The sequence below is a fragment of the Rhea americana genome, unplaced genomic scaffold, assembly GCF_003343005.1.
Source record: "Rhea americana isolate MKP2758 unplaced genomic scaffold, rheAme1 scaffold_197, whole genome shotgun sequence".
In the NCBI taxonomy this organism is placed as follows: Eukaryota; Metazoa; Chordata; class Aves; order Rheiformes; family Rheidae; genus Rhea; species Rhea americana.
Window position 1 is genome coordinate 893756 of NW_028186116.1, and position 26718 is coordinate 920473.

General features: G+C 39.5%; 1 protein-coding gene across 1 annotated transcript in view; it reads left to right on the forward strand.

The window, feature by feature from the left end:
• CADM1 (cell adhesion molecule 1) overlaps positions 1-26718 on the forward strand; it is a gene marked incomplete at its 5' end in the record, with an annotated part of 203480 nt that overhangs the window by 141694 nt on the left and 35068 nt on the right. Inside the window, 6 exons of the mRNA XM_085303160.1 lie at positions 146-292; positions 1514-1666; positions 5448-5585; positions 6778-6933; positions 19505-19604; positions 22620-22792. Coding sequence (XP_085159286.1) covers positions 146-292; positions 1514-1666; positions 5448-5585; positions 6778-6933; positions 19505-19604; positions 22620-22792 — 867 coding nt within the window. The remainder of the gene's footprint in view (positions 1-145; positions 293-1513; positions 1667-5447; positions 5586-6777; positions 6934-19504; positions 19605-22619; positions 22793-26718) is intronic.

Consider the following 26718-nt stretch of genomic DNA (forward strand, 5'->3'; position numbering starts at 1 on the left):
TTTGTACCTGAGGCAATTCTCTGTTTCTTGCTTGGGAGCATATGGAAGTTTTTTGTTCTTGTTCGTATTCCATTGTGTGTATCCCAAATGAAACTTGTTGATGTCGTTTATGATTTTGATAATTTATCTTTGCTTTCTTCTTAAGGTGATGGACAGAATTTGGTTACAGAAGATGTGACAGTAGTGGAGGGAGATGTTGCCACCATCAGCTGTCGAGTGAAAAACAGTGATGACTCAGTGATTCAGCTCCTGAATCCCAACAGACAAACGATTTATTTCAGAGATTTCAGGCGTAAGTCTCATCTTGGTATTACCTAGTAGCAACTTTTCTTCCACCTTGCTTGCTCTCTGCGTAAAGCAATTGCTAAGATCTCTTCTCTTAATTTAATGTTAGACACTTAAAGTTTAGTCAATTCTTCAGAGGGTAGATGAGACAGGCAATCATAATCTTTCTCCTTAATGGAAACCTTGATGGTCCCTTTTAAAAGTCAGACTGCCTTACTTTGCAATAGGAATTGATTGTAGTAATTCAGGGTGAATTGCAATTGAGTGCCAAATATTTAGCTGACACAAACAAATTGAGTAGGGCAAAGTAGAGCAAGTACAATGTTCTCAGAGGTAATATGTTTTGTTTGAAGACTGAAATTTTTGACACAATCTATGACTCTTTATAACCAAAACAAAATCTCTCACTGCAGTGTCCAGTGAATAAGACTGGCTTTGCTGCTTCTTATGCCAATCCTGGAAGCCTAGTAGCTGAAACGAAACATTGTAAATTGTTTACATTACTGTCAGTACTGGGCCTGGGCACACTGAATCAGCTTGGTAAGTGTTAGGAAAACACATAGCAGATGATGTTCTTTTCCCAGACATTTTATGATCTAAGTATCTAGAAGCGCAGAATGCCAAAGGTGATTTTGACTCATTTCCACTGAGCTAACATTCAGGGTTCTCACYGTGTTCAGCACAGGTGTTTTCTGAAAAGATAAACCAAACCTAGGACAGGTGCTTCAGAAATGCTTTCCACTAGGAAGATGTAAAATGCTTGCTATTAGAATTCCTGAAGGAATTTGGACAGACATTACTGCTCCAGAAACAAATTTTGAATTCTCTTTTTGCTGATTCTTGTCTGCTTTATGCTGCTCCATGTCTGCTCACCTGTCAAACCTATAGTCTACAAACAGCCAGAAATGAATACATATGGAAATAGATTTTTGCAATGAACTGTTTGCCTAAACATCCCTAAATTTGTTGAAAATAAATGCCACACTCAAAGGTTTGGTACTGTGTTAAGGGATTTGCTTATGTTGATTCTTTGTAATGATTTGAGAACATGGGTTTTTGGTACTGAAATGTGAGAAATGTGATTAAAGTTGCAGTCAGGAACCCATAGGATAATTGTCTAGGTTCTAGTACTGTTTTTATAGGTTTTTGACTTTGCTGTTGTGTCGAGAGAGGAGATGCTGTATCTGTCATGTTCATTGCCCTCACTAATGATCTGTTTGCTCCACAGCGCTGAAGGACAGCAGGTTTCAGTTAGTGAACTTCTCCAATAGTGAACTCAGAGTGTCTTTGACAAACGTCTCTATTTCCGACGAAGGAAGATACTTCTGCCAGCTCTACACTGATCCGCCCCAGGAAATTTATACCACTATTACAGTGCTTGGTAAGAACTGAATAGGTGCTTGCTGTGAACTTTTCAATCACTCAGTACGTGTGGTCTGGGTAGAGAAGGCAGTTGAATGGGGCTGTATGCTCCATTTTGAGAGTTGTTTTATGACTCTTTGAACCATGCCAAAAAAAAACCCAAGACAAGTTACCAGTGACCTGGGGGGAGGAGGGGGAATAAAACAAGCATTTCAATGCTGAGTGCTCTCCCACTGAAGACCAGCTTTTCTGTAGGTCAGCTGAGTTGTATTCTTCAGCCTGCAGGCATAAAATTTTTAAGCCCGGCCAGTAAATAACAAGCAAATTGTCCAGTGGAATGCCGTAGCTGTTAACTGTTCTGCCTGTCCTGCAGCACTTCTCTGATTAAACCCTGAACTTGTCTTTACAACATCCAACAATCACACTGTAAATAAAACATGACTTGCTCCTCTTATTCCCAGGACATTTTGATTTCAAGGAATAAGCAGAGGTGTAAGAGTGAGGTGTTTTTCACTTCTAAGTCTTTCTTGATTGTCACTTAAATGCTGCCAAGTTTTCCTGCTGTTTTGAAGTGGGTTTTAATACCAGCTGTCTTCCGCAGACAGTATACAATGATTAATTGTAGCATACTGTCTGTAAAAATACATGAATGAATCATTTGGCTTTGGGGGCAAGTTGGAACCTGCTGACATCTTGGAATGGAAATCTGTCCAGTCAATGGCTTTGGAGAAATGTGTGCACTGTGCAAGACGAGCTTTCCTAGGTCATATATCTTCTTTTTCTACRTGTCTGTAGAAAGTATATTTCTCATAGGCAAGGGAAGTTAAGTTGCAGTGGTTTTAGCCTCTCATTCAGTGAGGAGAGAAGGGAAAGAAAGCAGCCAGAATTTAAAAGCTGTAGATTTCTTTCAATAAGTCTGATATATTTTGTAGCAGGGTAGAACTCTTCAGTTTATGAATTTTTTGTTCTCAGTAATCAGACTACTGTSATCACATACTAAGTATTTTCTTCTGAGACTTGGAGTTTTGAAAGATTATAATGGAGCTTGACAGCATCTTTGTCTATCTTCCTTTGTCTGTCTGTCTATATTCCTTAAGAGTAAATATTGCAAACGCACATAGCTGGTGAATCTCCTGGCATTGTGAAGATGTACAAGTTTTTGAATGTTTGTTGGTTGACATATATTCAGTGAAATCCTGACTAAAGGAAAGTGATAGCTTCCTATTAATTTTACTGAAAGTTGATGCTTTAACGTGTAAAGAACTTAAGGTCTTTCATCTGACATCTTAGAGTTAGTTGTTTGTTTAGGAATTCCTATTTTCAGAGTTGAAGTTGGTTTCCAGGCCCCCCTGCCCTTCCCCAGGTAATACAGAAGTATGTTTGCCAAACAGAACTGCAGAGTGTTTGCCTTTCTTTCACTTGCATGCGCTTTGCAAGACTGTGGTAGATACGCAGCTGCAAGATTGATGTGGTTACCAATAATAGTAGCTAATGCTATTAGAGCTATTTCTGCAGATTAGCAGTGGCTTTTAAGATCGTATTAACAGGAGAACCTGAATCACAGTGGATGACTTAATGTAAGATTTTGCTTGCTGATTAGTTTAAATCTTTCTTCTTTTATTTAATGAGATTTGCTTCTTAGGTTTTTATACACTGCCTAAATAATGTTTATAATCAGCTGTAGTATAGCTGTTAAACTCTCAAGTTGTTGGTAAATGTTAGTGTAGTTTCCAGGATTCACATGAATATGAAGCTTTCTTCCAGCTTACTATAATCCTACATGCACAAAAATATTTAGTTGTGTTTAATTTCACTACTACCAATATATTTAAAGTGCAAGTGTTTATTTTATTCACCTATAAGCAAGTACTGTGTGTCTTCCAAGCAGGAGGCTAATGCAATTACGGGGGGGAGGGGATTCTGTTTGTTTTAATATGAATAGTATTTCAGAATTCAGGGAGAAATCTGTTTTCTTGTTTTGTACTTCAGTTCCTTGTTAGAAAAATTTGGAGCATGGCCAGTGTATGGCTGCCTCTGCCTGACACTAATAAAGGAGTGAGTGTTTTCTCTTTACCTTTATCACATACTTGAGCAAAACCTTAGTTTACAGAGCAGACAACAAAGATAGATGTCTATTTTTAGAAGTGTAGGGCGGGGGAGTGTCGTCTTTGGCATTTGTACTTAGCTGCTGGGTACTGAGAAGCCAAGGGCAACATGTTTCTTCTTCCGTAGTATTGACTCCTTAATTAGGAAGAAAAAAATGGAGAGGAGAAGGGAGTAATTTTCAGTGCCAGCATATCATTGATATGGCTAGGAATCCATTTTCCATCAAAGATCTCTTAGTCAATAATCAGACTTTTTTATGTTTTGAGTAATGGAAAGGAGTGGATTTGCTAGCCTGCTCCTAATGATACTCAGTTAGGAGAGCCAAGCAAAGTTTTGAGACAGCTTTTTTTGTAGCCAATATTAGAAAAGAGCTTGCTAAACCCTATCGCATTTTTCTTCTATAATAGTGTTCTCTTTCCTCTGCCTCCTTTTCCTATGTATTTTAATGTCTTCAGTGTCACTGTGTAGATTTATTCATGCTTAACTGGGACGTGTGAACATCTTAAATATGTAGTCTGTTCTCTTTAGAGAAAAGCCGCGAGTGAGTAATTAGTCCATTTGACCATCTGGATGGTATTTATACTTTTGTTCTTCATTAGGTTAAAAAAAAAAAGGTTAGTCATATTTGAACTACATGGTTGCTTAATCATATTGATCAGAACAAAACAAGTTAAGTTTCCTTTAAATTTTAGGTTTTTTCTGGAAGTGCTGAAACTCCTTGCTGTATAAACTGTTGATGTTCACTTTTCCTCCTTTTTACCTCACCAGCTACTAGTGCTTTCATGTTTAAAAAATAATTTAGTTTGTCATATTTTTTTTAAGCTTGTTCATCATGTCCTTGGGTTGAGCTGCAGTAGTGTTTATCCCCCTGAAACTCTAAGCTGTTAATATTAGTGGATTATTTTTCATTGAAGATGATAGTCTTGTAGATTTGTTTTTCAAGAATCTTCATCTACAGAGGGTATTTTGGGGGGAGAATTGCAAATTACCCTCCCAAAGTAATTGCTGTGCGATGCGAGTATCTGTCAGTGCACGTGCAGTTGCCTCTATTCTCTCTGGGATGGTTTCATATTTGCTCTGTGGGTTACGTTAATGGGAGAGGCAGTGTTGTCTAAAAGGTGATGGCATTCCACTGTGGTGTTGTGCTCAGTGGCTTTTTGGTTTTTTGAGTCTTAAATGAGCTTGATGTTTGCTGGCCTGCTTCCACTCCTGAATGCTGAGGCTTGAAACTGAACAGCATGAGAGAAAATTTGCCTTCTGAGAGGTAGAACCACAGGTAAGTAATGCACTTTGAAATGTCAGTTTTTGCTCCTCTTCTCCCTGTCAAAAGGAGCCAAGAAATGTGAATGAAGTCAAACTGTATTTTTAAATAGCAACATATGCAACTGAATTGCATCAAACTGTAAAACTTTTGGAAAGGTGCCTACCTAGGAGAGCAAACAAAGTTAACAATTTGAGTAGTAGTTTGTGAAACTACCATTATGATTAGATGGAGAGTGAGAGTGCCTATGGTTATTGTGAAACTACCTATTAAAGGTTTTGATCAATTGAAAGATGAAATAAATGCTGGTGACTAGTTTTCTATGGTGTATTTTATGGACTTTTCAGAAGGTCTTGTCATATGTTACTGGTCAAAAAATGACTGATCTGATTTTGTCATCAAGTGTATGTTGTGTCATCTTTTTTTCTTTCAGTCCCACCACGCAATTTGGTAATTGATATCCAGAAAGAAATTGCTGTTGAGGGAGAAGAGATTGAGCTGAACTGCACTGCCATGGCCAGCAGACCAGCCACCAGGATCAGATGGTTCAAAGGAAACAAGGAGCTAACTGGTATAGATGTATCCTCTCTGTCCTTTTTCAGATAGCTGAAATGATTTATGCAATATTATATGTTTCTCCTCTATTGTCACTTGAGGAAAAAAAAAAAAAAGTGGAGTAAGCTGCTTTAAAGCCAAGCTAAGGAACAAAGGAGCATGTGGGCAGCTGTAAATGCCRACTTTCTTCAACACAAGGGTTAAACTTCATTCTGTCCTCTACCTGCCTCCCAGACTTGAGTTCAGCATTCTGGATATAGTTGCAGGTGACCTTGAGGAGCCCTAAAGCTGTGTAGAGAATTTATTTCTGTGGCTATGTAGCTTTCTACCTTGTTTTAAGTATGGACGAGATCCGCTTTTTGAGCTGTAAAGATTTTCTATTCACCTTTATATCTGGATACTTTGTTTATAGGACTTTTTTTTTCACATGTTCTGCTGGATATTTCTACAAGGTGGGCATCTCCTACTCCCTTAAGTCAGGTTGCTCATAGTATTTATACATACAAGTCACACTTGTTGCATGGGGCATGCTGTTAGTTTAAGTCTGCACATAGATGTGAGCTTGGTTGACATCTTTGTGCTTTACCTGGTCTGGGACAGTAAAGCGCTTAATACAAGTCAGACTTGTTGCTTCAAATCTAAACCCCCTGCAAAATAAAATCCTCCATTTGCATATAGCATCTGTAGGCATCCTAGTTCAAGGAGACATGCTGAGATTATGCTGATAAAGGTGGAATGTGAAACGTAGTGCTGTCCCACTGACTTCCAGCACCTGTTGCTGTCTAAATGGTGTGCAGATCTTCAAATGATCTGCTCTTTGGCTTCCCTTCAGCTTATCAATAATACTTTTAATTAAGTTAAACTGGTTTAATCACTTTTCTAGCTAATTGTTGATTGGAAGGTGGGAGGGGATTTGTAGCTCCATTGATTTAAGAGTTTGGGGATTTGGGGATAGTGTAATGGGTTTATTAATCATTGTGGTGGTGTAGTTGTAGATTTTAATTGGAAAGAGCTTCGTGGAGAGACGTGTGTTACCACGTACACACGAGCTTCCCTCCTGTAACCTTTAGTAGCTGTAGAAAGGGGAAATTGTATGTTGAAGGGGGATGTGTTCTGTGGGCACAGAAACTGTGTGGTGAAAGTATCGGGAGATATGGACATACCTTCCCGTGGTCACTCTGTTTTTCTTTCTCTCGTCTCTGTACCAGGCAAATCTGAAGTGGAGCAGTGGTCTGATATGTACACAGTGACCAGTCAGCTTTTGCTGAAAGTGGGACGGGAGGATGATGGGGTCCCTGTCATCTGTTTGGTGGATCACCCTGCTGTCAAAGACTTGCAGACACAGCGTTACCTAGAAGTCATGTGTAAGTAGCAGAACTTCTAATTCTTTGGGTGTATGAGGTCACATGCTTGAGAAGCATTCAGAAACCATTAATTATACGGTCAGATTTTATTACAGTGTAGATAGAATTTATATGCTATTAAAAAAAAAATCAAAATGCTGGGTCCTATTTGATGGTTTAAGCCATGCCTTTTCCCAGTCCTTTTGCAACAAAGCAAACACATGCTTTTGTTCTCTTAAGGAATAACTCTCTGTACATAGAATTTGCTCCAGTTTGTTCCTGGTTGGGTTTTATAGTTGTCAGAACAGATTAAATTCTGAGTATTTTTCTTCTAGCGATGTACTTATCTTTCTGAACAATGTAGCTGTACTAACAGAGTAAAGCAACTGGCCACTATTGCAAGCTTACTGGCAAAAACTTGCAACTGTGAGAAAGAAACACTTGTTTTGTGCTTTGTGAGCATACAGCACTGTTTTTCTAAATTAGAACAATGTGAATTATRTGGAATTCAGAGTAATACCACGGATTATGGCCATTTTTGGCTTTAATGCACCCTAATTTGTTCAGCATTAGCACAAGGTAATGCAGCTCATTTTGTTTAGAAACTGCTYTCCTGTACAGGATGTTAACAGTATTCATGCACAGGTAGCTGAAAATATCTGTGGTTCCAATGCAGACGTGCCTGGCTTTCATCTTGATGGAGCTAAAGGAGCTGTGGTACCTGCTTGCTCACAGTCAGAAAATGGCTCACAAAATCAAGTGGTTGTCACAGTGTGGCTTTGGTGCCTCAGGAAAGTAGGGGTGCTAGAGTGCTAATTTGTACAGGCTCACCTTGACTACATATTCAGGGGAAGGGGAGGTTATATTAATTTGTCGTCATCTTTGTTATGTAGTTTCATTATGAACATCTTAGTTACAGTTCTCATATCTCTGAAACTAGCATAATGTTCCTCTAATGAGGAAAACAGAAACGATCAGATACTACCTAAATTGGCAGATACTAGATTTTTTGTGACTGTGCTAAYGTGTAATTCATTTATGCAAGCTTAATGTCCATTAACATTTCTTGTAGAGCTCCATTAGCTTTAATAATACATTAGCACCTTTGTGAGGCTTGATCAAATACTTCACGGGGGAAAAAAATCCCATCTCTGATTAGGAGGAGAAATTGAAATCTTGCAGGCTTTTTTACACTTGTTTGTAAGGGGGTCAGATTGTCTTAAGGATTCCTTTTAGAAATCCCATCGAAATCCTGGGGTGGTGATTTTTTTCTTTTGGGTGGGATGATATGATGGGGTAAGGTCAAAGTTTTAGGAAAAATTTATCACGCATTCAGGAATTTTCTGTATTTTCTTACGGAATAGAAAAGAAATCCCTTCTTGACTGCTTTCATTTCTGGCCTTTACACATAGTGTTCTACACATAATGAAGGCAGAGTACATATTAACTACAGTTATCTGGATGTTCTGTGGGACATGCATGACCTTCAGTTAATGCATTGTAGGCTTTATCTGATGCAAATTGTTTATACTTACCACTAATTTTAGTGTTCCCTTTGGTGGTTCTGTGGAGCTCAGTGCATCTGGTTGTTGGAATGCAGTTAATGCAGAAACTCCTTGGAAAGGAAGGGGAATAAATATGAAATGGTCTTTCTGATTTGTTTGTTTTTTATGCTCTGATCTGAATTGAACTCTGAGCTTCTGAAAAGATAATTTTTTAATAGATGCACACACCCTTACTCACTCTTATATCTGTATCAGGTAACAGCCTCCAACGCTCATATTCTAACAGGATAGTTTTAGTCCAGGTAGTTTAAAAATGAATTATCGCTTTGTCTTTTTTTCTCTGTTATTGCTGTTCGCAGCTCATGCTGAATCTGTCATGCCTCAGTGCCTTGCTCGACTTTTGACACTAGCAGCAGAGGTCTGTCTTGGTTTCATTAGCAACGAGGAGAAGCTTATACCTCAGAATAGGTTTTATTTTCATTTGCATGTCAATAGCCAAAGGGAATCATCACATGGATGCATATTCTAGTCAATAACAACCTGCAGTCTTGTTGGAATGGGTGGTGTAGAGGCACAGGATCTCTAGCTGTTCCCAAATCCTGAATCTAGTTTCATTTCTATTTTTAATTAGCTTTTGGAAACAGTATCAATAGACAGGTGTGTACATGCCTAGAAAGAACAAAGAGGATCCAGACTATCCAGCAGAATCCTTCTAAGGGGCTTCCCCAAATGCAGTATCCAGAACTAGAATTTTGTCTGTAAAAGAATATACAGGAAAGAAACCACTGTGTTTTGATGGCTGGAGCAAAACATGGAGTACTGGTCTTCAGAGCTGTAGCTGGGAATACTGGGAGCATTGCTGATGGTGTAGCAAGGAAGGATGAAGGTGTGCTGTGTTGCCTTTCCACATCCTATAAGATGCTTTTTTCTCTGAGCTATGGGGAGCTTTCCTGACCTAAATCTTGAAACTTGTTCACTTGGAAATGAGCTCCATTCTGTACTGAGGTAGATCTGACTCGCAGTATTTCCTTACGGCGATGAGTCTAGAGATGCAGTGATCACATACATTCTCTTTCAGGCATCAGTTTTCCAATTCCTAGAATGAGGCTAATGGTAAATCCCTCTGAGACTTCAGAATGTAGGAACTTGACCTATGTTAGTCCAGTTGGTTGTTTTGGTGGGCAGCAGCATGGTGCAAGAAGAACGTGTAGCAACTGATAACCTTGCAGCTCCCAGCAATTAGTGGCTCCAGGACTTCAAACACTGGAGAGTGTGTTGAGACACGTGCATTTAATACCTGCTGTTGGACCTGACCTCAAGGCAGTTAAGAAGCCAGCTGTTACCCTAGGAGGTTCTCCTGCTTCAAGCTGATGACTGCAGCTCAGTTCTTTGCCTGATTTTTGACTGGGGCTACAAATAGGGAGATAATGAGCATTTGGAAAATCTGCTTGTCTTCACTGATGGACATCTAGATCAGAACTTCTGCTGATAGAGATCTAGCCTCTTGGGGAACTTACACTCTGAAAATCTGGACTAATTGATATTTCTGCAATTACTTTTTTAGATAAAGGATTTGCAATTAGAGCCAAATGTCCTTCAAATGGCTGTTTATGCACTTACTCCAAATCTTTTGTTACCCTCTTGGTGCTTAAAATGCTGAATGCCCAAAGAAAGGGTGATCAGCCTTCAGTGATCGTGCCATGTTAGTGCATGTGGGTTCAGTGACTCTTGCTGCAACTGCAGAGAGGCATAACTCRAGCAGTTAGCTGTGTGGTTTTAAGTGGCTGCTGTTGCCTTCTCTCCTCTTAAGTTTTCCCCATTTGCACCAAGGGCACAGCAGATTCACCTCTTTGGAGCATCAGCAGGGCACAGTAGAATATTTTTTCAGCTTATGTKGTATTTCTCTGCACGTGACTTATTCAACGCAAGCATGAAATGCATTGGGGAAGGGTAGAAAATCGAATAGAATAGACATTTTACTGAAAAGTTCTCATCTGCTTAAAAAAATAAAGAAGTTGAAGTCTACAAAGGGACCTACTTCACTCCATTTTAAAAACGGTTCATTTGAACATTTTCTTGTGTGTGCTAAAGCTAAAAGAAAATGCAGACTTCAGAGTGGGTGGGTTTTTTTATTTTCTCAATAACCTCAAGAACATACTTAACATACTTCTAAATGGTGGCTGGCCTTACCACCTTGGGCTGTGGTTGTTCCAGATTTCCGAAATCAGCAAGAGGGAAGCAGATAATGGTCTTGAAAGGGACAGGTGGAATAACTTCAGGCAGACAAAAAGTATGGGGTTTGTTATAACATTTAATCTTTTAGCATCCCAGGCAAATACAGCACTGAACCCTGTATCACCTTGGCCAAGAATAAGGTAGTTATTCAAGACTGAATAAGGTAGTTGCTCRTTGTGCTAAGTCATATTTGTTTTATTGTTTCCCTGTTCTCTCCCTGACTAATTCCAGACTTCTCCTTGATTGCTGGGACAGTAAAAACTTTAAGCACAAGCACAACCTTTTGCTGTGAAGTGAGTTAAGAATGGACTCCTGCTCCTCCTTGTATGCATGCAGGGAGTCTATAAAGGGCAAAATAATAGAGCTGTTGCTTCCATTAAAAAAAAAAAAAATGTTAACTCATTACTATGTCATAGACTGAACTCCGAAAATAAGTGGGGAGTTGACATGGATCTGAACAATGCATATACTGATACATGATTTTTTGTCAAATTATGAGCACTAACTTAGAGTTCTACACTTTGGAATTTGGGGAAGATGTTTTGCCATAGTCAGCAAAACTACGAGTAAGACTTGTTCATGCTAAGTATTTACTTAGCGTACTCAGAGTAAGCTACTTACTGCATGTAAAGTGTGGCACAATCTGGCCCTTTGTGAAGTTTTGAGATAAATGCTTCCATATGARTACGTTATTAAAAAGAAATCTCTGCAAAGAAGAATCCTGTAATATGAATTAAAATCTCCTGGTAATGCTTTTTGAGCAAACAGAGTTTGACAAATGGTGCCGTGTACTCACAGTAACAATAACACTTTCATGCTTGATTAATAGCCACCCCAGTGAATATATAACCCTGCGCAATGGATGGACACAATATGTTGCATGGTATTGGTGTGAAAATATCTGTTCATTCTGGCTAGAGTTGCTTTCTCTTTGATTCAGATGATTCAAGAGGGACGGAAGGGCAGTATGTTGAGTGTAATTTTAGAAAGGAAATGAAGCAACAAAATGCATTAAAATATCGTTAAGGAATTGAATGGAAGCAGATATTCTTGGAGACATTTATGTTCAGTCTTTTGGTACTTTTCCTTATCTTAATATTTGATACTGGAAATGAAAGTGTGAAAGTCTTGATTTGGTATTTTGTCTTTTTTTGGTTTTGTTCTTTGCCTTGGGGGTATTCAGGTTCTAATTAACCGTGCATTTTGTTTTTTTGTCTATGTGTATACTTCTAAAATATCCACCCATAGAATCTGTTAAGGCCTGTTCTTATGACAGGAGAATTCCTTRCACCCAATTATGTAAAAAAGTGTCTGTATACGTATGCTGTCATATCTCCTGTAGTCTTTATATTTCTGTTGAGCACAAATACTAATCGCATAGTATGCAGTGAAGTGATTAACATCAATGAACTTTATCATCTAGAGATTTCTRAAAATGAATAAATGAATTGTTTTGTTCAGTGAGGTGTTGACCCTTTCAGAAACTTTCATTTAAAGCTTTTTTTCTTTTGGTAAATATGAAAAGCACCACAATCAGCCAAGTGTTCACTTATTTGATTTTCTGGGGCATTAGCCACTCTTGTTTGTGACATTTCCCAGTTGGGTGCTCGTTTGCAAGCTTGTTAATAAAGTTTTCTCAGAGGAATGTTGTTGGGAAGGAATAACATACAGTAAGGACTGGCCTATACATTGAGCGCACATCATAGCTGTAGAATGCTGTCAGATATTCGAAATGATACCTATCTGTTCTCCTTGGTGTGACTGAGCGTGTTGCTTTAGCATATGTTAACCCCAGAAGCCAGGTAACGAGCCATTTGTTTTGTACCTGCCTACAGTTTTTGTAGTTTATTCTTCTTAGGTTCTGGATGGCGGCAACTGAATGTCCAAAGGTGTGGAGCTTCCCATCTGAGGAAGTGCTTCTTAAATGAAAGGTAACTTCCCATGTAAGATTGCAGTGGAAATACAAGGCTGACAGAACATTGCATTCATTTCTGAATAGGCATCATTGTGCAAAAAAGAATACAGAAAGTGAAAGGAGAGTATCTTGACTTTTCTTTCCATTGCATTGCTGTTACAGTGTGAATGTTTAAATTCTGTGATTTGAGGGTGATTTTTGCAGAGTCATATTTGAGGTCTGTGAGGCTCTTCCAGACAAATTGTGAACTGCCARTCAGGTCCTTGATTGTTAATTTAAACATGAGATCTGTTTATTTAATAGGTTTTTGTTGGCTGAAAATCAGTAATGCTGTCCTTGTAAAAACTGAGGAGAAAATACTAGATTGTCAGATCTCTGCTGTCTCTGATGCAGACTTCATTTCCTGATAAGCAAGCCTGCTTGATTTTAGGATAAAGGTGACAGTTATATAATAACCTGTGTATAAACGTTAACTTCTCTGACTTTTTTTTAATAGTCAAAAATATATCACTTTGAAACTTTCTGTAGCATGTAAGTGAGATAAGGTACAGAAACTGCTAGAAGACCAAATTTTTTGAAAAGTTTTATCATTGTTATCTATTGAAGCAAAAAGCGTGCTAGTTTGGACCGTAGAACAAAACAGGGACAAGGACCTGTATAAAAGTTTGTGCCTCTCTGAAAAAGGATGTGTAAAGTGCATCCTGGTTGATACTGAAGCTAAAATTAATGTGCGCAAAACTCTTGTTGACCTGGAGATACCTTCTCCATCTGTTGGAATTTTTGCAAAGGTACATGCTAGAAATTAATACAGTAATTATAAAATGGATTTTAAAACTTGGGTTCAGTAATTAATTTTGCAAAACAGGAGTTTTCTAGTAAGTAGTTAGTTGAATCCATTTTGTAATGTTCTCAGTTGGCGACCAGTCTGGCCATGCGAACAAGGCTAGCTATGCTGCGCACCAACCTCGGAGGGGCAACCACGTCAACCAGGAAGGGCCCACTGGTTCGTTACTGTAGGTGGCTGGCAAAGGTTAGGAGTCAGCCAAGTTGCAGAAAAGCCTCTTGCCAGCTGAAGAGCAGCTTCATATAATGTATTTACTGTGACTTTTCCAGTGCGATTTTTGTGTTCAAAGTGGACAGATTGCTGCCATGGCATCCATTGTATAAACCTATCATTTACGCTGGGATTGTTGGAGTGCGATGATTCAATGGTGACATGATTAGCATGGCCCCAACAAGCAGGTACTGTACCTTGAGTGTAATGCAGGGGTGGTCTTGCTGCAGTTAGTAGTAGTTCACATGGACAGTGAAATTACTGAATACAGCCATACAGCCACAGATTTAAACTTATTATCCACATTTTCCTCATTATGCATACACTGATATTATTTTAGAGGAAGGATATGAGGGCAAGAACATGACCACACTTTCACCTGCCCTTTTGCATTTACCAAAAAAAATGCATTTAAAAACTTAAAATATACAGGCGTATTTCTGAATGTTAGTCACGTTTAGTGTGTGTGTTAACATCCTTATTGGCTGCATTATCCGAGAATTCAGCCATGGAGTCATCCCATCTGACAAGGTATCTGTGCTGGGGGAAAAGGAACGTGCCCATCGTGCTTACTCCATGCAGAGAGGGGTTCTGTATTCAGTAGTATTGCAGCTGGTTTTAGTCTGTTCACAAAAATGGTGGATTTTCTTCAGTGGAACTTTGAGTTCTGCTGCATTCTCCTGCTTTGTGCGTTTAAAGTGAAGTTAATAATTAGGGGTCCTTGACTGACCAAAGGTAGGCCTAGAGCTTGAAAATCACTGAGGAAAAAGTTGAGGTGAGAGATGTTCCAGGGGTTAAGGACAGCCATTTGAAGATATGTTGCCTAGAAAGAGGATGGACCGGTTTCTTTGACTTAATTTGTTTTTCGTGCAGCCCAGCTGACAACAAGCTGGAGTCTATTAAGCCAGTGGACAGKAAGGGGGTGTATTGCTGAGGTCCTGAGGCCATATTCTGACTCACCACGAACGGCGTGGTGTCCAGAGTATATATGTAGTCAGAYCTCATGCTGGGACTCGTCAGGAAATAAGGCTTATGAAACCGACCCAGTGATGTTCTTTGAGATGAAGAGCTTGCCTGTCTTGGAAATCATAGGTTTGTCTGATGAAAGTAAATGGGCAGAAATAATACTCAGGCTTCTGTAAGACACAGCTTGGTATAATGTGATGTCTTGATTAATAAGATAAACTTTATCAATAGAGTATGTGTTTAAATGAACTAAGAAATCACGAACTGGCAGATCTGAGAGTCATCATTAGGAACTAATTGGCAATTCATGGTATTTCGAGAGTGAGTGTACTGGCCTGGGTGCTTCTAATCCACAGCATTTTAAAACTATTAAAAGTGTTTAAGTGTGCTCTATGTCCCTTACAGAAGTGGGACTGCATCCTGGAAAACAGTATTTAAAATGCTGTGGGGGCAGAAAGCCCACTGTAAGTTTTCACTGAGAAATCTGCATAAAAGCCAGTGCCTTCCTGCACATTGGATACGAGTAGCTAAAGTAAGTTTTTTTTTTTTTTTTTTTTTTTTTTTTTTTTTGTTGTTGTTCACTTGTATGTTTTCTCTGTGCTGTTGTTGACACTATTCTTTGCAGTCATTCACAGTATCCTGGAAGGTAGACTTTAAAGGATGCTGGCAAAGTGGTAAAGAATGATTTTTTTATTATTTATTTATTTATTTTTTTTTAATAATCAAAGACTTGATGGCTATGGAAGACCGTACAGGAAGAGATTTGCAAACCTAGTCCAAATCTGTCCTACCAAAAAAAGATTGACAAGTGATTTGTTCATGGGATAACAGGACAGCCATGGGGAGTACAAAAKGGATCTGTAATCAGCAGTGTAAGGCATAATAGAAATCTATGGCCAAAAGTTAAAATTGTATGAGATTAAAGGGAAAAGATACTGTATCTTAAATGTTTAATGGCAACAAAACTAAAGGAGGCAGCAAGTTCTCTCTCTCCCAGCATCCCGTTGAGATAGGGTGTCCTATTTGTGCATTTAGGCCTAATGTAGAGCCTGGCTGAAATACAGGGCCTTTGCTGTTGTCAGCCTGATGGAATAATGCATCGTGATATAAGGACATTGTATATTTATTACTAGGCAATATAAGAGAAGAATAGTGATCTAGTGGGCTTTAGCTTCTCCCCCTTAAACTGTTAAAAGGTATGTATGTTTTCTGATCTGCATTCTGATGGTAAGGGACACAGAATCTGTTTTTCAGTGCTTGCTGCTTGGAACAGGGACTGTCTGAAGAAAAGGTCCTGCTGTAGCTGTCTGCCAAAATGATGCTACTGACACTGTTCTTGAGGTAGACCTGAAGCTACAGGTCTGACCAGGAGAGGAAGACTGTCCTGGTGGAGTGCATAGCCCCAGGCATGGTGCCAAAATCAAGAGATGAGATGCATTGGCCAGCGGRGAGACAGGCCTAACATTTCAGTGCAGTGCATCAGCCAGCAGTCTCTTTGGTGCTTCACTTGCTTGGGAATTTAAAGTGTAGGTTGTGAGGCTGAGAGGGGGRGGAGGAGTGTTTTTCATTTTCCAACTGACTTGGAGCCACTGGAAGACTGCGAGAGGTCGGCTCGCGTAGGCTGTAATTGGCCAACAGGGCAAAGAGCAGCCACAGCCATCACCTCTTTAAAGGCTGCTTTTCATGTCTTTTATGGGCACGCGATATGTGTGTTCTAGAAGAAATCTCATCAAATGCAGAATGATTTTGTAATAAGTTTTTCAAATTGGTTGCTGCTACAGAGTAACCTTTAGACTACTGATATTTAACCTTGTATATCACTCATAGCTTTTGAATGAATTTAGCTTAATGAAGGTGCCTTATTAAATTACTAGGTGTTTTTTTTTTAAGCCACTAGAAATAGGCATACTAGGAAATAGCTTTAGGTTGTTAGATCTAATTGGCTGCCAGTGGAGTTTATTGTGTCCTAGATGCCTAGGTCCAAGTGTTTATTTTTGTGTAGCGGTCCAGCAGTATGCTATTAAGAAGTTCCATGTTGAGTGGTTCAGGCTGTTGGAAGGCACATGGTAGTAAAAACTCTTCTGCTGCTTGCCTTGGGCCCTTGAATGCCATCTGAGATGGAAATTGCCCCAGAATATGCTAACATAGGCATTACTGAAACATGGCAAACTATTACTGCAGACCTTGAAAAGCACTCTTAATGGTTCACCGCTGTAGGTTTGCCAAGTGTCAGGATYGCGTGTAGAAACTGAGCCCAGCATCCCATGATGCTTAGTGTTGTGCAAACATTTACTAAGAATCTAATCTCAAGAATATAGACGAACTYTGAGGCAGGATGCTTGCTGGTGGAAGTAGAGCTAAAGATTACTTAARTGCACATCCTTTTAAAGACAACAACAACAAAAAAAATTCCCCAAGCCCAAATAAACAAAATGTTACTGGCCAAAGCAAGTGGTGGTGATGGTTTTAAGGATGAGTTATTGTGTACTACAAGTCTAATTAAAATATCACTTCTCCTGATTGCCCAACCATTGTTCTGAATCCTTCAGAGTTGTGAAGCACCTCCTATTTTCCTAAATGCCTGTACGTAATTATGTGAGTAATTACCAGAGGAGACATTTGCTGTGATGACTCCAAGAATGTTCTTGCCTTCACAAATGCATGTATGTTGTACTAGTAAAATCTGGATTTATATCATATGTGACATTATTCAGTTCCCCCCCCCCCATTGAAACAATACAAGATTCAGTTTGCTTCCTTCGTTTGTTTAACGAAGACTGTGGAGACAAAGCTGAGATGGAAAGGCTCCTCTCGTGTTGTTTTGAGGAAGCTTAGTTTGCCGTTCATGCGCAGTACAAGCCTTCAGTGTATCCCTATTGATTTGCATAAGTAATTGATAGCTAGTAAACAAGTCATTAGAAATACTAAAATTTTTCCAATGAAAACTGGATTGGAGCAGCAGAAGCAGCAAGCTGCAGAAGATCTTGAACATAGCTAAGTTTCTCAGCATGGTACACTAACAAGATAGCCTTTGCATTCCCATATAAATTGGACTGAAAAGGCTTCTACTWCTTCTACAATGCACAGTATAATAGCATCCATGTTTCTGGCATGGACTCTTAGTTACTGTTGGAAAGCAAATAATAAATAGTGAGCAGATGGCCGAGAGGGAAAAATATTGTGAGCTAGAATGGCAAGCATGAGCACAGCATGCAAAATCTTGGTTGTGATTTAMTTGCTGCATAATATTTGGTTTAACTTGTCTTCCGGTGCATCCTGTCCACCGCGAAGCGCTTGTGCTGCAGGCCCCAGCACTACGGTCCAGGCTCAGGACGGTGCTTTGACACGACTTATGCCTTCCCGCGCTCTCTTGTGTGCGTTTGTGCTGCAGCCCTCTCGGTGCGGGGTTGTAGGTCCGAGATGCGGGCCCCTCTGGCCTTCCCGGGTGGAGTGTGGAGCGCATCTGTACTGTGCTGCAGGGGGGAGAATCTGGGTTTAACAAGGTGCAGGCCTGTGTTTTGTAACTTGGTTCAAGGGCACCTTTGGGTATTTCAGCCCTCCTGAGAACGACTGTTATTTCTCAACGCACGTCGGGAATGTACCAGTTACTTCCGCACACTTCTTTAGCCTATTTGAAGCATTAAGCAGCGTTGTTCGGAGGGGAGGTCAGCTTGTATTTTCAAGTAYGTGAAAGTCTCGTATTTTTCTAGTAGAAAATGACTCAGAAATACAACACACACTTATAACCTGGTAATTTGTATATGGCTGCCTTTTTTTTTTTTTTTTAAGCCTGAAGACATGAAGCTGCAAGGAGCATCTGTAACGGGGATTAGTTTGTAAAATGTGTTTGTGGTATAGGCATCTCAGGAGAGGATTTACTAGTGTAGCTTATTCCATTACTGAAAATTACGAGAGTTTAAATTGGTTAAAGCCTAACATGGATTTTTTTTCTAATCTCTATTATTCCATAGGAAGCATGTTAATGAGTTAAACAAAGTTAATAAAATGCAACAAGCCAATAGTTTTGCTAGCAGTTGCTCTCAAAGGAAATAGAAACATTTAAATTGTCTCAACCTTTGTGCATACTGTTGTTTTTTTTCTTTTTTGCCTGCCTTTATTCCTTACAGTTGAGTAAGTTCCTGAAAAATGTGTATGACTTAATAGCATTTGTAGCATTGAATTGATTTTTGTGTGTGTGTGTTGATGACACTTTAGCTACAACTTAGATTGCATTTTAAATCTGGGTTTCAGTTGTAGGAGGTAATAAATTCTTTAATTGGGGACTCTGGTTTTTTGGGGGGTGGATATTGTTATTTTTAGTTTGAACCTCCCCTTCTTCCCTGCAGGGGCTGGCTCCCCAACTATAAATCCTTTAATTCTGTATTTATTTTAGAATTTAGAGGAGATTGATTTGGGTTAACTAAAAATCTTCTGCTGTTTAAAGAACAGTAGCAGTGTCTGGGATTTCTTTTTGTGTTTCTAAAAAGTGGTTCTCATAAAGCCCAACATATACTAATGTGCTTGGGCATGAAGTATTGTCATACAGTAATATATGATACATGATAAAGCATATCTATTCTGAGTGTCACAAATATCTCTGGTTTCACCTCAGCATGAAGGCAAATGAGTTCCTTTTAGCTTGAGTGAGTTTAGAGATAAACTCTAGCGTAGCAAAATACATTTCCCAGGGAACGGTGGTGCTTCAGTCGGAGTATGAATCGCCTATCTCGGTTTCACATTTTGCTCTTACTAATCATTTAGTTTGAAGAAAATACCAAGTTCGCTTACTGATCTGATGAATAGCTTAGAAGGGGCAGAGAGGAAAGCAATGCTGGTGACTGACTTCTGGTTCTGGGTGCATACAAATGTGATTCTGTTTGACAAGATAATTTATGAAATACTGTTTTTGTCATGCAGATAAGCCTCAAGTGCGAGTTTCTCAGAATTACCCAGTGCAAGGTCTAACGAGAGAAGGGGAGCCGCTTGAACTGACGTGTGCAGCTTTTGGAAAACCACAGTAAGTCTGAAACTTCCGAAGGATGGTACAGGTGGTCCAGCAGCAACTGGGTCCTGCTACAGAAGCGTGCAGACGCTTGGCCTCTTTGCTATTGCAGGATTTTATATGCCATTCTCTGCTGAGAAGACAATGTAAGAATGTGAAAAGAATATGAAGAGATACTTCCTGCACTCAACCTTAAGCTACAGTATTAAGACCTCTGTTTTGAATCATATTTGTCATGGTGTAAATAATGGCTGAGGAATTGCTRCTTTTAAAGCTCTGAGGAGAGCTTTTCATGGTCACCACGCAGCATTGCTGTCAGCAAGCCTGCCAGTGCAGAAGGGAAAGACTATAGTATGGGTACCACACAACTGTACATCTCTTCTCCCAGGGAATGGCTTAGATGGCAATTGGTTGCAATTAATCTGCAAAAGCAAGGTCAGTGGCCTGCATGTTCAGTCCCAATAATGAACGAGTGTGCAGACATAAGAATGGCACCAAAGAATTGAACTCATGTAAAAGGTGATTGGATCTGTAAGGTAAGGCAGTCTGTCTTTCAGCTTGTATTGACTGTATGATTCTTCTTTTTTTTTCCACCCACGTTTCTTATTGAAATGCAAGTTTTGTTCTTTCTCCTCTTCTTGCCCTGCCCTTGAGGCTTTCTTAAATGGTTTAATAAATTGATGCATCAGGAAAAATCCTGACAAGGGAGGTTAGATTTTCCTCTGCATTTTCATTGTTTTTCTTGTCTGTCTTTTCTTTGTTGACTTTCTTAAATATTTCCTTTTCCATTTGGATTTATAGCTGTCAAGTATTTATCTCCTATCCTTTTTTTATTTTCATCATGTTCATGAGATTTCTACAAACATCCCTGAAAACTGTCAGTTCTCCTTGGTAGTGTGCCCGGAACTGAAGAGTTACTGCAAGTGTAACCTGCACTTGAAGTCGTTGAGTTTGACGGTTCTACTTCAGGGGGCAATGACAGGAAAGGTAGATGTAGCTCAAAAGTGAGAAGGCTTGTGATAGTGTTATCTGCCACTGTAGTGTTCTACCTCAGCTGAATTACTTTGTTTATTGCTGCCTCCCAACTCCTGCTACTCAGCATGTGGGTGACTCCTTCCCCATACGTTACAGACTTGTACATGCCCTGATGAATTCCAGTTTAATACCTATTCCCTGTTCAGAATCTGTCAAAGCCTCTTTGCATTTCTCTCCTCTCACAGGTAGTTGCAGTTCCTTCCATTTGTATCATGTGGGAATTTAATGAATAGGCTTCTTCACTCCCCCTCCTCCCTGGGCAATGAATAAGACATATACATATTAAGAGAGACAGGCGTGTCTCCTAGGCAATATGCCACTTAATGTTATGATGATGATGATGTGCAAGGAATATGCTTATGTAGTTCACTTCACCTGTCCCTCTCAAAACCTAAGCAAATGCACACTAAAATAATGGACTATAGTTAGCTTTATGACAAACAGATTTCATAAAATCCTTCACAGAGGTTTAAGATTCACAGGGATGATTCTTGAGTGAAAAACGTTTCTCTGCAAATTTTTTGCAACACAAACATTGTGACAAAAAGCTCAGAAAAAAAAACGAAAGATCAGAAATTAGAAATTTCTATTTTGGTAATAATACAGATATCTTCATTGTCTAAGATCACACAAAAAATCAAAACTATGACAAAAGCAGGAAGATACTGGAATTGTCACTTTTAGAACATCCAGTGTGAGACCCATCTTTGAAAAAAATGGCTGCTCCACAGCAAACAGCATCTGAAAGCTTGGGACTCTGAAATCAGTAATAGTTTTTTGAGAACCTTTGCCAGGAGCATCAAAAAGCTTTCTACCAGTATCAAGGTTACAATGAAATGCCAGTTCTCGTCTAGTTTTTGTCACATGACAGCAGCCCGTGTGTTAACAGCAGGTTGTGTGGCCATGCACGAAGTAAGCAAGCAATCCTCTTGCAGAGGAGAAGAGCGAGGAATAATGCACCAAGCCGTTGCCCGAAACCAGATTCAGCTTTGTGGCAAGCAGCTGGTAGCAGCTGCTTTTGTTTGGTGTTGTAGCTGTTCCAGTTGCTAGGCTGGGATAGCAAAACTTGCAGGTACTTTTATTTCATAACAGCGTTCTGTTTGGACACTCGGAGAAACCTAAACTATTTTGATACCTTCAGCCACATTAGCTCCCAGCAAAAAACGGCTTGCAAGCTCCATCCTTTGATGGCAGTTTGAAGAATGTGTTACTGCATAAACACCTCCTTGCTCCACCCTTTTAAGAGCTCGGTGTTGAGGCATTCTAAAAGGAGTGGTATCTCTCTTACTGGTGAAGGCCAGTCTCAGGAGTAGCTGATTTGTCCTCACTGCTGTTCAGAGACTTAAAAACAAAACCGAACAACTGCCACAGTGGTTGTTTTCTTTACCAGCTCTAACAAAATGTGCTAATTTCATTTCCTAAATCATGTAAATGCTACGCTTATTTTGGTTCCATTAGCAAAAGGATGCAGGAAACAGGCTGCCAATTGGAAAAACATAATGTGGAGAGAAGAAAGGTATTCCTCTTCTCTGGCAGCTCAGATGTTATTAATAAGCAACACAGTCAAAATTGAGGTAAATAGGTCCATTGTGTCTCTTTGTGAAATGGTTCAAACTTGATAAAAATGTACTTGTTCTGTTACATGTTGTCCAGATCTGCACTCAGAGCACCGGGTGGATGCACGTTTAGCCCATAGATCTTAAAGATTCCAGGTTTACTGATTAAGTAAATGATTAACCACTAATGAACTTTCTTCCTGCTTGCATTAGTGTTTTCAGAAAGCTTAAGGTCTGGATACAGTTTCCAGTTGGGTTAAAATGTGTTTAAATTCAGGAAGCCCAACAGCATYTGGGCTTGAGTAGTACAAAAGCATGTGTTATTTCTTTACAGTTTTTCTTGGTTTGGGCTTTCTGTCTGTGGATGAACTATTGAAGATGCCATCTTTACCATAGGAAAATAGTAATGTGACTGTTTCTTTTTCTCCCTCCTCTGTAGGCCTACGGACATGAGGTGGTTAAGAGTAGATGATGAGATGCCTCAACACGTTGTAGTGTCTGGTTCAAACCTTCTCATTAGTAACCTAAACAAAACAGATAATGGTACATACCGCTGTGAGGCTTCAAACGCGGTGGGGAAATCACATGCGGATTACATGCTGTTTGTATACGGTACGTGAGAAAAAACCACCGTTCTTCTAGACTCATTTACACATAATTGCTGCATACTGCTCTCTAAAAGCTTTTAAAGAAGTTACCATTTTGCTTAATGCAAGAATTTCAGACAGCACCCAACACATCCACATTATACTGGGAGGGGGTAGGGGCTGGAAAATCATTTCCTTTGCTTCTGTAACTCTTGGTGTCTTGCATCAGGTGCAGAACCTATCTTAGTGTCCAGTGAGTTCCTTTCTCGCACCTGTCATTGTGGGCTTACCATGACAGTCCTAAAACATCAGCTGAAGCATATGGAAAGATCAGAACAGGGGCACGAGGAGAACTTTGAAGTTCTGCACCCTAGCAGTCTTTATAGGACTTCTCCAGTAGTTCATTTTTCCTTTGTGTTTCATCTGATCCCTTTTTCAGTATCTGCAGCAATGGTACAGGTTTGTTTTTTTTTCAGGTCTTTTATTAGCAAGCTAAATTACTGAAGAATCAGCCAGCATACTCAGATAATTGCAAACCAGTAAATAAACTGGAGGAATGAGATGTCTTAAGCCTATTTTTGGCTGCTGAGCAGACACTAAAACATGTCTCGGCATCTTTTTTAAGTGCTATTAAGTACCTACTTTAATTCTTCAGTTCCTCTGTATTATTTCACCATTGCTTTAAACCTTGTTGTGCTCTTGTCACAGAGGTCTTGCATATAATGAAGATTCAGTAGGCACTTGAAGAGTGATCCCCCAGTTTAGTTATGAATAATTCCCTTGGGCTACATGTTTAAAAACTTATCTGTTAGCAACCTTGCTTATCTGTGAGGGTGGTTACTGTGTGGCTGAGCTAAGCTTGTGGTGGATATTGCCTGTTATTCAGATGGGACAGTAACTTGCTTTGGTTTGAGATTCGTTTCATGCAACAACCCTTTGGAGCTCTGCAGWCCAAATTCTCTTGTGCCTGCACTGGTCGGAAGAACAATCAAGATCCTGACATCTTGCTCGCTTATCCAAGTGCCACTTACACATGACCAGTTTTAGGCCCAGTTTTGGAAACTTTCCTGAAGACCAAAACAAACATCAAAATTGTGATTTCAAGCTGAAAGTGAACTTGTATACTGCATCACTTGAGTAGTYTTCTAGTGTCTGTAGCACCAAAAGACTCCAGTTTTTGTAATGAAATACAAAATGTACTTCTATGATGGCATAGTTTATATGCTTATGGTATTAAAAATATTTATAAAAGTGTTTAAAGAAACAGCTAATGTTGTGGAGAAACTATAAAGAACTTAGAGTGTGTAGGAAACAAATGACTCCATATGAGATTAGAACTACAGCAAGCTACTGGAGTAAAGCRGTTGTAGAAGGGTTGAGGTTTTTACTTCCTTGCCTAGTTTTACATACCTGTTTTGTTTCAAGTGAATGCCAAATTCAGCCTCACCAGTGTTAAATGAACTGATCTTAGTCCAGTTCGCATAAGGCTTGGGAACAGCCATTACAAAGGACCTGGCTGAAATGTATCTGTTCCTGCAGGCACCAGTGACTCAGTGGGCCCTGGGGACAGAACTCAATTCTGGCCTTTAAATGTGGTCAGAATAAACCATTCTGAGCTCTTATTAACTCACACGCTTGTTAATTATTCTGCATCTGTGATATGGACAAGAACTAGACTATATAGAAATTAAGCAGCACTCTCCCCTTCAGGATTAAATTCACAGGAGAACGCTTGAGACAGTATTATTTTAAAGATAATACAAATTCCCAAGGCATGTTAACCTGCAGGCACCTGACCTTTTAGCGTGTATAAAGGCTTTTCATGGTCTGTCGGGAAGGCATGGTCAAATAATTGTTTCACATCCCATTGTGTGATATTTCTGCAAGACTGGGGGTGTCCCACTAGAATTCAGCACTCTGGACAACMTGAAGACTTCTTTAACCCTTAATTTAAGATCCAGGTTTAGAGATGTTGGTCTAGTGGAAGTGGTTGGGCAGCTGTGTCTTGAAGCAGTTGGGTGCAGAGCCTAACTGCAAGTTGTCTAAAGGAAAATAAGCGCCACTGTGTGGAAATGAGCTGATGAACTTGCTGTGCTTGTCAATGGGAGACATTTACTTCTCCATTTTTACTAAATTTGGCACTTTACCCACCAGAGGACAAGGAATATTATGTAGGCAGAGCAATATGTATCCCTGCCAAAATGTCTCCATAGGGATAGTGTGAAAATTAATAGGAGGATGTGCCTAGATGCCCACCCTCTATCTGTGGATTAGGTAGGACTGCTTCTTATCAGTTGTCAGTGCAGTACTCTCCCCACCATATCAAATTAATTTTAGTAGTGGGTGGGGTGGAATTATGGCTTCTCAACACCTGAGGTGTTGCAATGGAGTAACTGTAACTGCAGCAGAGCTTTGGGGCCTGGCACCTCTCCATGAGGAGTGAGGCTGACTAGCCTCCATGTAAAACTAATGCATCTACAGATAAATGGTATTAAGTGCAAATGATTTCCAGTGGCCAGGGCTTGCAAAATAACTGCTGCTGATCTGTGCTTAACACACCTTCCTCTGTGATTAGAAGGATGTCTAATCACATTGACAGAAACTGAAAATGTGTTTATTTTTAAAACTCATTTCACGCTTTTCCTCACAGTGGGAGCAGGCAGACACACATTCTGGAAGCTTCTAGTGTAATTAGTGCACAATTGCTTTTGCTATTACCAACATGCAGCCTACTCTATAGCATTTTCCCCTAGGATAGTTTGGAACTGAGCTGAGTTTCCACCAAGCTAATGGATGTGGACAAGGACAGGGTCTTCCTTCCTGCACTTGAGTAGTTTCATTATTCATTGGTAGCAAGGAGACCCTGCAGTATCTTGTCAGCCTAGCCCTGGGCAAAAAAGGTAACTAAAGTTCTCTGTTGTGAATGCAGAGACTGAGATATTTTGAATGTAGGAGGCCGAAGCGGCAGTCCTCATGAATGACCCCTTTTGTAGCTGCCTTCACAGTGAAGCAAAAACTCCAAGGTAATGTTTCTTAACTTTGGGGAAGCTGTACGGACACAAAGGTGCAGCAGGTAATTCAAGTTCAGATGTATTAATTAGGGAATCTGAGAGCTCACTTGGAGATAAAAGAGAAGCAGATGGGTTAGTGATGAAAAGTTGACATACTTTAGAGGAAATTTAAAATCAAAAGCCTAAGAACTGTTTCATGCTCTGTTATTGCAGAATGAATCCTTAGTTCAAAGTCTTCCTGACTGCTTAACGCATTCAGTTTGATCATTTGGGCATTGATATATATGTTTTCTTTTACATCTTCTCATGTCAGCCTTCTGCTCAGTAGTTTTGATGAGGATGTGCCCCTGTACATAATATAAATACTGTAAAGAGAGTGGCAGTGTTTATCAGTTTTAACAGGTCAAGTCTTCTGTAGAAATAGTTACTAGTTACAAAGAAATATGTCAGTATCTGTGCTTTGCACTGAAGATGCTGTATTAACAAAAGCAACTGTATTAAAATTATCAGCAAAATATTGGCTTTTTTATAAGATCGTGATGAAATTTTCCATGCCTTGAAATTGATATTTAGTAATGTCATTCTCATTTCTTTTTATTTATTACTATCTTTAAAAGTAGCTTTTAACGTTCTACTGACGTGTATTCATTGAGGAAGAATAGTGTAAAGTTAACAGCCATGGGAAAAAAGTGAGATATAGTCATGTGCTGTTGATATTTAGTCTGTTAAGCACAGCAGGGCCCTTCACATAAACCTCCCACCTGGATTTTCAAATGTATTTGTAGAAAAACAACAAAGCACCATTGTCTGTCTCTGTACATGGTAAACTTTTTTTTTTTTCTTTCTTGTCATGGAAAGCGTGCAGTTTATTTTTCTTATGGCTCTTCCATTCCATCTTTCTTTCTCTCATTGACTAATTTATGCTGGGTTTTATTTTATT